Raw genomic sequence first — 15,407 nt, 5'->3', positions numbered from 1 at the left:
CTTACGTTGCTTGCACGGACGTTTATAAAATATTAGGATATGAATTTCTATGCGACAGGAAAATGATTTTGCACGCGATCTCCATATAGCCGGTTCAGTTGACAATATTCTTTTGAAGGAAATTTCATGTATTCTCTCCATTTCTCTCTCTCTCTCTCTCTCTCTCTCTCTCTCTCTCTCTCTCTCTCTCTCTCTTTCTCTCTCTTTCGCTCTCGATTTCGTGAACAAATAGGAATTGAACGAATACGAATGCTCTCGCAGCTAAAATTTTGCCATTCGAGAAGCGTCGCCGTGTACGCGCATTTTCCGCTTTTCTCCTCCTCCCCCCATTGCGGCCGTCGTCACGCGAGATCCACTCGAAAGAAAATTACCCGATGCCATAGAAGTGGAGAGAGAGTACCAGAGAAGCGATGCGATACAGGTATCGAATAATCGAACATCGAGTCTCTGTAGTGCTGAAGCCAATCGGTCCCATCACGCCGTTCTATCGTGTTGCGATTACTGAACCACCCGTTGCATTGTGGATCACCAATCGTCGGGTTGCCACCATTCGGGTCATGCTCCAGTTTTGACGTAGCTTTTCGCCACAATCCGTGTTAGCAGCTCTCTGCACTCGCATCCTCAGATATTCCAATTTTCAAGCTGTTTATTTCGAAAATAATAATAAATTAAAACTTGGAACGTAATCCAAATGTTTACATCTATTTTGCTTCAGCTTCTGAAAGTAGAAAAACACGTATTATTTTAAATCTTTTACTTTTTTTAATATTATATATTTTTCAAATTTTGTGTATTTTTCAAATTTCATCATTTCAGCTTTACTTTTTATTTACACGATCGAAAATTCATGACTTTTTACCCAAGAATTACGATGTATGATGACGCTAATAACGAAGAGCAAACATTGGGAAATACACTGTGATATACAATGTTTAATATTTAATATATTTTCTTTTTTGCGGCCGTTTCGAGAGTCAGATCGAGTTTTGTATATATATTCATAATTTGAATTTCCAATGAGGCCTTTTTAATTGTTGCTTCGTAAATATATAAATATTTATGCGTGTAATGTTCATTCGATATCCAAAATGGTAAAAATATTATTTTTGTCAGTACGCAATAACAAACGATCGCATTACGATTTGCCTCGATCCACGATCGGAAGTTGATTCCGGCCGCGGATATTCGGTGGTTTGTTATAACACAGCCATTGTATTGGGCGTAACGTATATCAATGCCTTTGTACACGTATTAACATAAATATAGCCTGGGGTACATACTAACTTTTATCGTGTACACGAACCAATATTGATCATAATAATTGATCCCGTCGACTGCATTGAATGCGCCAAGTGATATTAAATCTGGATTATACACATCGCGTAACTCCGATATTCCGTTCGTAATGTAAATAACTCGCACGGTAAACTTATATTAATATTAATATCGTTTCAAGAGCGATCGAATATAAGAGAGAAACTCGTTAGGTAATCCAATGACTATAATAACCAATGACATATGTTTGTTATATTATTTGTTTATAACGAAAGTTATGTATAAATGTATATTATTAATTGGTATAACAATGGAATAGCTCTGATCGATGTTTGAAATTTTAAACTGCAGTATTAAAATTAAGTAATTAAAGGTAATATTGATTTGCGTCACATTATAGAATCAATTTTTTTATTTTAATTTTATCTTTATTGGTTTGCATCGGATAATTAGAGATCTATTAAATTTTGATGTATATGTTTTTAAATCTTGACACAATAATTTATCACCCTGAAATATATGAAAACTGAACAGGAAATATTCTTAAAAATTTAATTTTGTTATATTTGAACATAATTATATACGAAAATTAGTTTTATATTAATTAGATAAAATTACAGTTGAATAGTCACGTGAATCAGGTTACCTAGAACAAGGGATACCGTGAATGAGACTTAATTAGAAAGTGTTCCAAGGCTCAAGATATAAATTAATTACTGCGCTCAGGAAGCATTCAGAAATATTAACGTTACAAAGTCGGTCAGTATGAACGCGCCATAATGGCGCCGTTATAACGGCGTAGTGTGTTTTATTAATTACTGTACTATTTGTACGCATATTGTGTTGGTAATTTGTATTACAAGAGCCTGTGGATATTATTCGTTTCTTTGTAACAATGAAAATGTAAAATGTGCAAAGTTATTCAAATCACCATAAAATTATCTCATCAAAAGTATTAATCTACTGTTCTGAAAGAATTTAGTATGTACTATTGGAAATTCTGAAGCTGCATGCTTTATTTTGCTGCAAGTAGGAAATAATTCTTAGAATTTTCTATTCTAACATAATATTTTATATCAATATTTTACGTGCAGACTATGTTGCGTATATTTCGAGTTTAGCTGAAAAATAACTTGGTCGAATAAGAAAATTGCTGGAATAAAACGCAAGTAATTACTTTCTGCCGGATTTACGTCTTCCGTCGACTCTAAATAGCTTTTAATTTATCAGAAAGCACATTTATTTTCATCAAAGTTCTTTAGGGCCGTAAAAGTTCCTTGGAAACATTGAATTTATTGTATTTTAATAAGCTGTCAAAGCTAAAAGTACCGACTGTTGACATTTAACTTGAAGCAGGAATTTAATTAATTAGTCAAAGTTGGTGACTTGAATAACCTCTCACAAATTTAAGAGTTTCAATTTACCTCCTAGTTTTTCTCTTCGAGAAGATTGTTAGTTAAGAGAAATAATTATACAGTTTGGATTACTTATTGTCTCAAAACTTATATTTAAGGTATATACAAATTTAAGTAAATTAAAGAATGCAACCAAGAGAATTTAATGCATGCAAATTAAAATTGAGATTTAAGTTAAAAGAAGACTGATTTTAACATATAAAATAGATTAATAGGTCACTATCACTATTTAATTACATTTTGCAATTTAAGTTATTTAATATTGAATAAACCTATGCAAATCTCTAAACTAAATAGTTCAAACATAAATTAATAAAATACATCTATTAATTCGTGCTTTGATGTTGAATGCATATATATTTATCTAACACAGACATACTTTTTAAAGAGTTTATTGACATTCATTACATATCGTTTCATATTTTTTACTTTTAAAGTGGTTTTGAGGCGTTTAATCACTGCGAATTATGCAGATTCTTCAAAAAAGCACTGCATGTGCGATGCACTTTTTATAAAATATACAGTCCGATCTGTCGGAATAGGATTTGTATTTGAATGTTTAGCATTCGCATGAATAAATGCATGAATGCTCCATGCTAATCTTTAATTAATTAAGAAGTTGCTTTGGAAAATCGGTTTGTTAAGGCAGGGATGAAGAAGAAGTTTTTGAAATGGGTTTGCTTCGGCTTTGAAAGGAGACTTTTCTAAAGGATGTCGCGCAAGGGTCGGGACGGAGCGTAAAATTAATCTTACGTTACTCGGATAACGTATATTAAATATAGTCCTTGAGAGAACTTCTTCCCGATTAAATCGTCTTCTGGCTTTCACAGAAAAGTGCAGCTATCTATTACCGCTATTGTTCGTTGCACCAATGATATCGTAAATACTGGATGCATTTCTTTAATTGGCTTAGCGACTTTATATCGTCTTCTTATTGATTAATTTGCTTTGCTTTTTGTAGAGAATGTCCCAGATTTTCCATTGAGTTTCTTAGCTATGGAATAATCCAGGCTTGGCCTTATAAAAATATGATTTAAAACTTATAATTTAATATATTTTAATTTTACATTTAATTGAAAGTTGAATTTTTCTTATATTGTTTAATTTTGGAAGTTTGAAAATATTATTAATATATAAAAATAAATAAAACGAGATAAATAATATTTATTTTCTCCTACAAATAATGAATTTTCACATTGTGTCTCTAAAATTATAATTAGCAATATAACAGAAAGAAAATAATAAAGAATAAAATAATAAAATTATATTATACTAGTTAAAATAAATGTTAAAATTTTATTATTTTATTTTAAGCGAAAAGTTTAATGTGTTTATGTGTGTTTATATAAATATGTACTTATGTATAAAAATGTTTATTTAATTTTCAATTTTCTATATCAAAGAAATTTTAATTATTACGTTATCCGTAACAATATAATGTCAAAACTTATTATATCCAGTAGTTTCAAAATATATGAAATACTACCCTAACGTGGTATTGTTATTAATTTAATCTCCATTATTTCATGAATTTATTATGCTTTGCATTTGGTTACATCGAGATCGATTTCCTTTATGACCTCCATACTGGCAGCAAACATCACGCGTGTATAGCACTCCGCGGATGACATAATTGTTCATTCAATTTAATTTTAATATCCTGCTTAATATGACAAGTTCATTAGATATCGAATACGATACGAGATGAGCTACGTAATTAAGCTTTTTATGTCGAAATTATATAGATCTGATCTTGATTAAATATTCCTCGGCGCAAATATCTGATCCGTGATTTCGGCGCCTCATTTAATTAATCAATTAATTTATCGTCGGCGACGCTGTTTGCCGATGTGATCGACGACACGGCGACGCGCGCGCGCGCCGGAATCTTTTCCGGGTGTGATATTAGGTGACCCGTAAATTTCCTTCGGGGATCGCCGCTGGAACGTTTCCATCGGCAAAGTACAAGTCGCAAAAAAGCCTCAACATTGGTAACGTAATTGGCTGTCGAATCGCTTCGCCGAGGGCCGAAGATTTATGCGTACTTTTTATTCAGAGCCGCGTTTCTCTCAGCGACGATGAGGATTCGCTCCTGAATCGAGACTTTTCCACGGAAATTACAATCGCAATTAGGTTCTAATATGCATAGATTGAAATTCGATCGCGATCGGGACAAGGTCTGCCAATGTGAATGAGAAGAAATCGTTCGAACTCACGAAAGATTTATTCCTTTATTATCGTTCTGTCATTCTGACTAGCTGTAAATTGTAATAATAAATTTTTGTAAACAATTTTTGCTAATGAAGAATCTGTTCCAAATTAGTCGAGCTAAAATCGAATAAAATTCTACAAATTAATCGCACATTTAATCATCGTACAATCTTATATCTCTTACTTTTAGAAAATTTAGTATTTTTTTAATTATAATTATAGAAGAAAATATTTATATTAATTTGACTTTTATGCTTACAAAGATTTTCTTCAACTTTATCATTTATTTTGTATTTTAACTTATCTCATTCGCACCTTATTTTACAACATTGAATTATTATTATATTTTATTCTTATATATTATTAGTTCTTTTGTTGTTATTATTGGCATTACACTGAAGATATAATTTGCGAGAGAGAAAGAGAGAGAGACGTATATGATTTCCGCTGAACTATTTCTATTGTCATGCAAAGCATTTTCGAGCGAATCTTTTCGTATTCGATCCTAACGACTCTGTGTAATATGCGGCGCGGTAATTAAGATTTTTTGCTTGCCGTAAAATGTATTCACCCCCAGCACAGAGAAAGTCACGGACGGAACCGCGGGTAGAACTCTCTGATGATGATGGGGTGGAATCGTAAGGTGGAAAGGTTTTCGAGGAACGGATTGCAAAGTGGGCGAAGAGAGAGCGAGACCGCAAAAGGAAGCGATCCCGGCAAAGAAAGTAGAAAACAAAAGGGTCTCTTCGGCTGCACTCGTGATGTTGTGATCGGCCAGACGAGCAAAATAATGATTTGGTATTCTTGATATGAAAAGTCCTCGCGCCATTTTGAAAATACCTCGGAAAAATATCTTGGAAGGTGTCACGCAATTCTTTGTCACGCAATTGATTCCGAAACAAAGAAAATTTCGATGGATCGCCTCATTGGGATTTTTTACGTTTTTTACGTTTTGAACGTTCAAATTATTTTCACAAAGTGTGTTAAACATTCTAGTAGTCTCTGCGCGATTCGTCTCGGCAAAATGCTTTTAGTCATATTCGACGGTGTCGCGTTAGAAATGCACAAATAAAAAAAGCAAGATCATGTCTACAATTTTTTCAGTTTTAAAATCTGAGCGTACGTCGAAAAGACACTTGCATATGTGTACACACACATGCACACGTGCAAACGTGTGAGAGCTATGTCGAGTAAGACGTTTCCCTTACACCTTACTCCCTTTCCCTGCTTACTCCACACAAAGAAATGACATGGCAAAGAGATGCTTCACGCGGAACTCTCGCTTTGCCTTCGAAGATGCCGTGAGACGAGCACGACGGATTTTTTTTCCATCGCACTCTTTCTTGCTCAAGATATGGAAGTCACATCGGACCTTTTACCGGCGACGTCGCACAAAGGCGCGCCACTTCAATCAACATTTTCGCGATATTACTCCCTAAAATTCCATTCTAGAAGCTTGACTCACTTATTAAATTTTAAGTCGTACTAGATTTTATTTAATGCATTCGCCCGTTTTCGAGATGTGCGCGCAAAATACTTTTTGTTAGATCACGGACAAAATGAAGTATCTTAGACGATAGAAGGGAGAAGCTTGCTTCAGTCCCAATTAGAGCTTATTGGTCGTTTTATGATATCCCTTGTGAGACATATAATTAGCGTAAAAAGTATCAATTTTACTTTGCACATTACGGGGCAATCTTAATGAGCTTTTTTACTATGCTCTTTTTGCCACGAGAAAGTTATCGTAATACTCTGAGTCTTGAAATTAGTGCAAGTTTCTTTATTTACGAATTAATTTAATTTATGTTATTTACAGTTATGAAAAAATTCGATAATAAATATGCATACCAATTTAAATAATTAAATTTTATATTAAATTTGATTAGCAATATTTTATTGGAAAAAGTAACTTATCCTTTCATCAAATTTTTTTCATTTATATCCTTTTATTTGTTAAGAAGTAATATTTTTTGGAAATTAAAATTATTATTTACGTAAGATGATAATTATTAATTAATTTTGATATTCAGAAACCAATTTATTATATGATTAAACATGCATATAATTATAATAATTTAAAGTTATCAAAATTTTTTACCAATTTTTCCATTACATTTATAAAATTTAAAATAAAGATAAATTATATTTTTAATATTATACTCTCTTTTCTCTTATTATCACAAATTATTTAATGTAATATAATTAATGAATTATATGATATATAATAATAAATTTTTTATAACTGTAATAATAAATTATGTTTAAATTAAAAACACGCTGAACTTAAGATTTAGTTACATATAGTAACACAAAATATTCCGGAAATACATTTTGAAAATGTTAATGTTGATAATGTCACATAATTATTAATGACAAGAATTATATATATAAACCTTGTGGTAATTTTATCTCTAATGCAAGTGAGCGCGCGGGATATCATGCTGATTGAAACAATGGAAACCAAGAGTGGTGTATTAAACGGTCAAGAGAAATAGGAGAGTGGAGCATAAATTCACTGGCGAAACATGTCGGACATGGGATGCAATACTTGTTTGTTGCGTCCAACGCGAACCGGATATAGCGTTGCGTTTGCTCGTACGTTCGTTTTCCAGAACGATCAATTGATCGCAATTGAAACACGATATTTGTTCTCCAACTGAACTAATACTTTTTGTTTCCCGCTGCTGATGTTTTTGTCCTGTTAAAATGTTAAAAATAAAAAAAAAAGACTATCTTAGGCGCAATTTTTGCGAAAAAGCCAGTCTTTCGGAGTAATATAAAGACTTGCATGAGAGAGAACGTTTATCCAGGAAATGTTGAAAGACTTTGCAGAGTTATTTAATTATTTCTTTGTGCTCTTGTATTTCTTTAAGCTCTTTGAAGTTACCAAATTTGTTAACAAAAAGTAGTTCACATTAGTTTTACACATACTATGTATTAGTATGTATTTTTTTTTAGAATTTTAGGACTAGAACAAAATTAATATTGCAAGAATTCTTTCAAAATCACAAGACAACATTTTTATATTTTATTATAATCCTACCAATGATAAAATCAATATTTGGTAACGTCAACCAAATGACCGTAGATATTGAAACTCAACGCACTGGGACACGTGGAATATTATGTTTCTGATTCGCCACCCTCGCGAACTGTACGGCATAAAACTTCAGAAGACAGCACTCACTTCCGGAGCGAGTTCGTTGCGACTGCCACAGACAAAAATATTTTATACGTCGCGATAAGGTAACGACCCTCTTTCGGGGTTTTCCAGCCAAGACTAACGAAGTTCTCCGACAGTCCGGAAAATCGAGTGCCCGAACTGCTTTCCTTCGTTTTTCATCGACCTGGATTCACGTCGGATTGAAACTGAAGAAAGAAACAGCGCAGAACGCTAGGACTGTGAGACCTGCTTGGTCGAACGTCTCCAGGACTAATGATTTTCCCCATGCACTTCGATGCAATAAATATACTACCTAAACTTGGTTTCGTTATTTCGTTTCAACGGTAACAAAATACATGCTTTGCTTTTGCTTTCGTTTTGTCATTTTGATAAAATACTTTCACATTTCTGCACTTCAAACTATGAATTCATAAGCAGACTACTCCCCTCCCCCTTTTTCTTTCTCTTGCTCTCTAAATTTTAAATTTCTCAAATTTCTTTTATTAATTATAATAATTCTTTGTCACGGTTGAAGAAATTAATATTAGGAAGAATCAATTGTTTTATTTATTAGATAGTCTGCGTTTTTACATCTTTATTTATATATTCACAAATATTAATATCATACGGCTAGTGAAAAAATATCTAAACTGATTTCAATTTCTACTGCTAAATGCAATTGAATAGTTATATCACGAATCAAATTTAAACTATTTACAATTTCAGTATTTGCTAAAAATCAGCAAAACCGAAATAAATTATCTACAATGCTTTATTATTTTTAATTCAAGTTATTTTTATTACGCTATTGATAGCTAGATATTCAGTTTTGTACAAATATACAGAAAAAATATATTTGCAGCCGGCGAAACTAAAACAAAGTTTTAATTAATTAGAACATCGCGAGATGAAAGATCAATATACTCGTGCTTTTTTTAAATTAGATCATATTTTGGCTTCCCCCGGATAGTCCTAAATTCGTCATTCTTTTTCGCGAGTGTGCATGCTCTTCAGCTGAATATTTTTTGATTAATTATCCTGGAAAATCGCGTGGGAAATGCAGCCTGTTATCTCTAAATTATCTCTCTTGACGAACCACTCGTAAACGACGTGAACTGTAGCGGTTGGAGCGGGAAAGTGCGAATGATTTCCGTTTCTGCTGTGGAAACCTCGCTATTGTTTCACTAAGTTGCTAGAGAAACTTCTCTGCTACCTCCCGCACAGTTCCGTTCATCCTTTTCTTCCATTGCTCAAAGCGTATTTTCGGAAGAAGAATTCCGAATCCTGAGATGCAGGATGAGTTTATCGGGTAAGGCCGTAGAGTGTTGCGAGCTCAGCTTCCGAAAATAGGATTTAGCTCTCTTTTTCTCTCTCTCTCTCTGGTAAACGAACAATTTGATACTGATATATACAGGCTGTTCAAAAATTTCTCTTCGACTATGGGATCTTTAGCTAAAATAAATATTTTCTTCAGAAATCAAGAAACTAATATTTTGTGAAATACAAATAATTCAAATAAATATGTTCCTATAAATTAATAATAAATTAATCCATTAATTTTAAATTAATTTGATATACATATATATATATATATATATATATATATATAAAATCTAAAAAGCAATTAATAAGATTTAGTATTGCAAAAATTGCGAAGAAAAAAGCAAAAAAATAACTCCAAAAGTAAGTTTTTAGTAGTTCTTATTATGTTATAATCACATTTTTATACGTATAAATATTTTAATTTGATATAAAAAAATAATACGTTAATATTACGTACTCAAAATGACGAAGACTAATGTTCTCAAGTATAGATGATAATTTAGCGAATGGCAGACGCGCTACATGATCTGCGCAGAGTGCATACATACTTGGAGGATTTACAGCATGGCAACATACGAATCTGGATTTATGTCAACGGCGGCAGCCTGCCTCGACGGCGTGCATCCATGCAAACAGCAAAGTCCGCTCGTGCGGCTTACCCGGTTCCATTAAGTGCAGCAGAAATGTTGCACTTACGAAATGTTTGATACCAAGTTAAGAGTAACATCACGTTTCTACGTGCAACAATTTTTATTCCACTTAATGCTGGAGTAAGGTTTATTCTTACTTGAATTTGTTAAATGTAGCGAAAAATGGATTAATCGTTATTAAAATTTTAAATTGTAAAATTTTTATCGTAATGTTATTTTAACATATCTTGAATAAAATAGTTTATATTCTTAAATAATATTTTCCTAGAATTTTAATAAATTATTTTTTATTAAAGAGAAAATGTAACAATAAGTCATATTTAAATGAATCAACAAAGTTGATTATAGGGAAAAAAACACGAACGTAAAAAAATAAAGTATATTTTGCATATCAAGGAATACGATAGTGTTTGACGTCAAGTGCATAGTCAAGTAACGAGGTCAACCTGTAACTATGTTCTTATCTTATTGTCCATTGTCAAGCACTAGCACTTTTCTTTATTTAAATTTTATTTTTGTCATAACATCAACGATATATTTCAGACCTAATACTATAATAAAAATATTTGTTTTTTTTTCTTATGCAATGTTAATTGATAAAATAAAATTAACAAGCTTGATCTTAAGATCTAAATGTATTAAATGTTAATTTATATGTGTATATTTATATATACATATATGTTTATATGCACATGTGTCAAACAGGTAAAAAATATATATGCTTATAAATAAAAAATATATAAACAATAAAAATTTAACAAAATAAGAAAATTTAAAATTAATTATTAAAAAATAAATATGAGATTATTTTAATAAATAATTTACTTGGATCGCTTAATTTATAAATTTATAATTGTAATAATATTTACAATTAGTAATTAGTAATTTGTAAAACAATTTATTATTTCACGAATGTTAAATAAAAGTAAAACAAATTTATGATTAAAATAAAAAGCTAGCGTATTTGGGTCACAAAAAGTATTATATATTTTACCACATTTTCAAATTTTTATTTATTGCATGCGGATTTGAATACATTTTCGTGTTGCATAGTATTTGTATTATACTTTTTACACATAAATTGCCTGTGAAACTTTTCATATACTTAGGGTGTGTCACATATATTTTTTAAGGATTTTTTGAAAAGATTAAAGTAGATGAAGTGTCCCACTTTTCATTAAACCAATGTTTAAGATACCAAGGTATCCAATGAGACCAAGATTTATCAGATTCAAACCAAGGTTTCGGTTTATTAGGTCTAATCCAAGATCTATGATTATGATGTTTACAGGAAGCGAAACAATTTTCCTTTTCCTTTCGTATTTGAGATATATCTATTGAAAAAATGCGAAAGTTTGTTTCGTTTGGATTTAATGTGCCAGAGTATACACGTTGAAATCTGTTTGATAACCCCAGTAGTTTTTCCTTTCTCACTTTCATTCCACTTACAAATTGCAAGTCTTCCGCATTTTGGACAATAATTTCCTAAAAATTGGCATTTTATAAGAACTGTAATTGTACTAACAATTATGATATTAACACAATTAAAATAATACTAGTAAAATACGAATATTCAAAATACTTTATTATCGCATAAATACAAATTATGTTTAAATATCTTACTGTGTTATTGGAGTCGAACTTTTTAGTAGCGTCCGCGCACAGAATGGATGTTTCTGGAATGTTGCTAAAAAATATTGTGTAATGTTCGGATGCTATCGGTGCCGTTTGTCCATCTAATATACCTGCTACTTGAGTTAATTCATCAGCTACATCGTCGCTTAGTATTGAACATTTTTGTAAATCAGACATTTTCATGCTACATATTTTTTTTCCTGCCAAAGCAGCATAGTATAACTCTAAAATATTTGTGAGATATTAACAAACACAAAAAACTAACAAAATAGAATTGATTACTTATAAGAAAACTTTTTATCTTTTTTTTTGCTCTTATCAATCAAATATAAATATGTATAACCATTGATTAAAAAAAAAAAAAAACATAAAAGTACAGTATGATTCAAATTTAAAGCTAGATTTAAAATTCTTAACATTTGCCATGTAATAAGTTTATATAGTATGATCCGAATAACTTTCTTTATATTAAAAAATAAATACTTGCTTCCATGAATTATTGTTAAACCAAGAATACCGTCCTCCAAATAAAAACTTTCATTATCTATTGTAAAATTTGGGTCAGTCGGTTTCATACAATCAGATTCAATTCTGCAAAACCCAACGTGTTTTTTATATATAACCAAACCATAACCTTCAATATCAGCCATAAACACCTGTACGTATGTATGTTTGTTAGACCATTGTTTAATTAATATAACAATCATATCTTGATTTATATAGCAATGATGTATTAACTAATATTCTTACAAAAATTACAAAGAGTATGTGTTATAATTAAAGTAAGATTTAAAAAAATATTACAGTCGCATTATCTATGTTACAATGTCGAACGTCAGCAAGAGGTGTCACTAATAATCCAGAACCATTTTTGTTATTAGCTATGTCAGGTGGGATGATAACACGATCAACTAGCGAATCGTCTTCTAAATTGAAGATCAATAGTTGCGGGGGACAAACTGCGTCAGCCCCGATTTTGCCACAATCCAAAACAAATAGATGATTGCATTTTATCTGATATAAAAATAATTCTGTTTTAGGTATTGTTATCATGAAAACAATATAGATATATGTAATATATAATAAATATATGTAATTAAAATATAATATTAATATATCGATATAGAAGATACTCACATCCACTCGATAAACACTTATAATACCGTTACATTGACTATCATTATCATTCTGATACCATGACCAATCTGGATATGGAGCCAAAAGTAGACCGTTTAGTTCTTCTTCTTTAGATACTGTCATCAGAGAAGCTGGTACACCCTTCTCTCTTACTGAAGTAACGAACATTCTACCATCTACAAGAATTTTGTTCTTACATGGAATTTGCACGCTGTTAGAAATATTCATAATGAATATATTATTCTATTACAATAGTAACGATATTTGTCTTTTTATCACTGTTAAAATATATTTAATGAGATGTTAATTACAACAATTATTAAATATTGTGTTAATAAATTTATATTTATTGATACCTAATACTTATATTTTAACGTAAATGAAATATAATTACTTTTATATTTTGATTTAAAGTTTAATTAATTAATTTTTCAAACAATACAACCTGGTGCCACGTCCACATCATATAAAGCAATTACGTTAGGATCATAATCGCCAGACTTTATAGCCGTTTCCTGCTGTTCTGAGTCCCAAGTAAAATTAATATATTTCCATTCGTACATCACATTTAACTCAACACCAAAACTTATATTTGCAATAATTAGAAGTAATATAACAAATAGAAGATGCCTCATTTTGCAGCGAATGGATGGTTGTTATAATATACGACACAAGAATATAACTGAGTTTTAGCCGTAGACATATATTTCGCAAGTGCAAATCTATTAATATATAGCTTGCGCAATGTTAACGATGAGTTTTCAACTCAATGCATATGGAAATATTCTTGGGAAAAACTTTTAATTATACTAGCGATAAACACTTTTGACTTTATTTAAAGTCATTGATCGAATGTTGCTGATAATGACTACTACAGATGCATATAATGCAGAATAAATTACATCTGTTATCTATAAAATTCTAAAGAATATAAAAACGAGTATTGCAATTAACTTTTGTTTTTTTCTTTCTTTATTTTATAATTGTGAGATAAATATACAATGACAAGTGTTTAAATAAAGATGTTGCTTTACATAAATATTTAGTCATTGATGTTATGTCAATGCTGAAATAAAATAGCGGATTTTATGTAACGCTTTTTATTTTCTGGATGTTTTTTAGATAATAATCTGTTTAAAAAAACTATTTTCTTTCTATAATATAAAATTTATGAAGATTTTTATTTAAGATATCAAGATGTTAATTATCGTAATAACTACAGGAATCAAAACAATTTGTTTTCATAAATATTTCTGCCATATCCGTACGAGCAATGCGAAAGTTTATATCGTCTGAATTTAGTGTACCTAAAATATGTTGAAGTTTGTTTGTCAATATCATTAGTTTCTTTCCATAACTTCCTTCCGTAACTTTTAATCTACTTGCAAATTGCAATTTTTTGGAATCTTTTACGATAGTCTTCTAATAATTAACATTTATTTTATAAGAATTAAAGTTGTACTAACAATTATTATATCCACGTTAATAAAATATAACTATCTAGAATGATATGAGACATTGTCATTTCCTTCTTGTGATTCGGATTTTTCCAGACAAAATCAACATATTTCCATTCATACACGATTTCTAGTTCAATGTAAGAACTCATTGATATAGTTATCAAAATAAATGTCACAAATAATGAATATTATTTTTAACATGATCACTCTTATGTATAATAAAATATAACTGACAATAAGTTTTATCGGCAGATGTGTAATCGTGTGAAAACAAATAACGTACGTTATGAACGCAATATTAGATAACTTTATCTTAATGTAATACGCATTAGAAATATTTATCAGAAAAACCTTTAACTGATAAACAAAAATTGTAGCCTTATTTCAAATTATTTGGTCTATCATTACTGCAAATAATGTAAATTGTTGTATTTCTAATATGTAGTATGTTATCTTATCAATAAGTTCTGTAGGAATGAAAGATAATATATTTGTCATATAAATACATACTAAACTAAAAAAATAAAAAATTTAAATAAATAAAAAAATGTCACAGAAAAGTAAGTGTTCAATATATATGTAAATTCATTTTCTAATGATATTTTTAGAAACAGATGTTATATTTGTTAAGTAATTCTTTTTTTTTCATATCTTTTTGTTTTACAATTATAAAACAAGTAAAAATGATTATATAAAGATATTAATTGATACTTAAAACTAACATTTAATGATAAGAATTTGATGATTTATCAATTTAGAATAAAATAGAATAAAACATATTATGATTTTTATTTCTCTTTATCTATATCTTTGAACAAAAATCTTTATTTAGTAAAATAATAGCTAAAATAATAGCTATTTGATTGAGATTTATATAAAACTTGACCCTATTTCTAGTAATAATTTTTATTATTACAAAAAGGAAAAAATATAACAGCGTCAGGGAAATATTACGACGTACTGTAAAACAAGTGATGATAAAGTAATACGAGTTAAATGTAGGAGAGAACAGATTTCATGTAGTCTCAGAAAAAAAGCATTGTCTATTTTACACGTCTATTACGTCTTGTTATTGCTGATATCCGCGTTATTCTTACAATCGCCGCCGCTATCGTGAGTTTAATCTCGTTACTCGTCG

At 30.2% G+C, this 15,407-nt stretch overlaps 1 protein-coding gene across 1 annotated transcript; it reads right to left on the bottom strand.

Annotated features, from left to right (window-relative positions):
- Nucleotides 1–11,032: 11,032 nt before the first annotated feature.
- On the bottom strand, nt 11,033–14,988 carry LOC105428534 (royal jelly protein-like protein). The gene is made up of 6 exons (XM_025218601.2): nt 13,255–14,988; nt 12,810–12,985; nt 12,477–12,686; nt 12,160–12,328; nt 11,661–11,896; nt 11,033–11,522 (listed from the first exon to the last, which is right to left on the bottom strand). Exons 1-6 carry the CDS (start codon nt 13,442–13,444, stop codon nt 11,166–11,168), a joined length of 1,338 nt encoding a protein of 445 aa, XP_025074386.2. The 5' UTR covers nt 13,445–14,988; the 3' UTR covers nt 11,033–11,165.
- Nucleotides 14,989–15,407: the final 419 nt, after the last annotated feature.

This window comes from Pogonomyrmex barbatus, unplaced genomic scaffold, assembly GCF_055798465.1.
Source record: "Pogonomyrmex barbatus isolate J1 unplaced genomic scaffold, ASM5579846v1 scaffold9, whole genome shotgun sequence".
Taxonomy (NCBI): Eukaryota; Metazoa; Arthropoda; class Insecta; order Hymenoptera; family Formicidae; genus Pogonomyrmex; species Pogonomyrmex barbatus.
The sequence above is the reverse complement of the archived record's forward strand: the minus strand, read 5'-3'. Positions and strand labels throughout refer to the sequence as shown.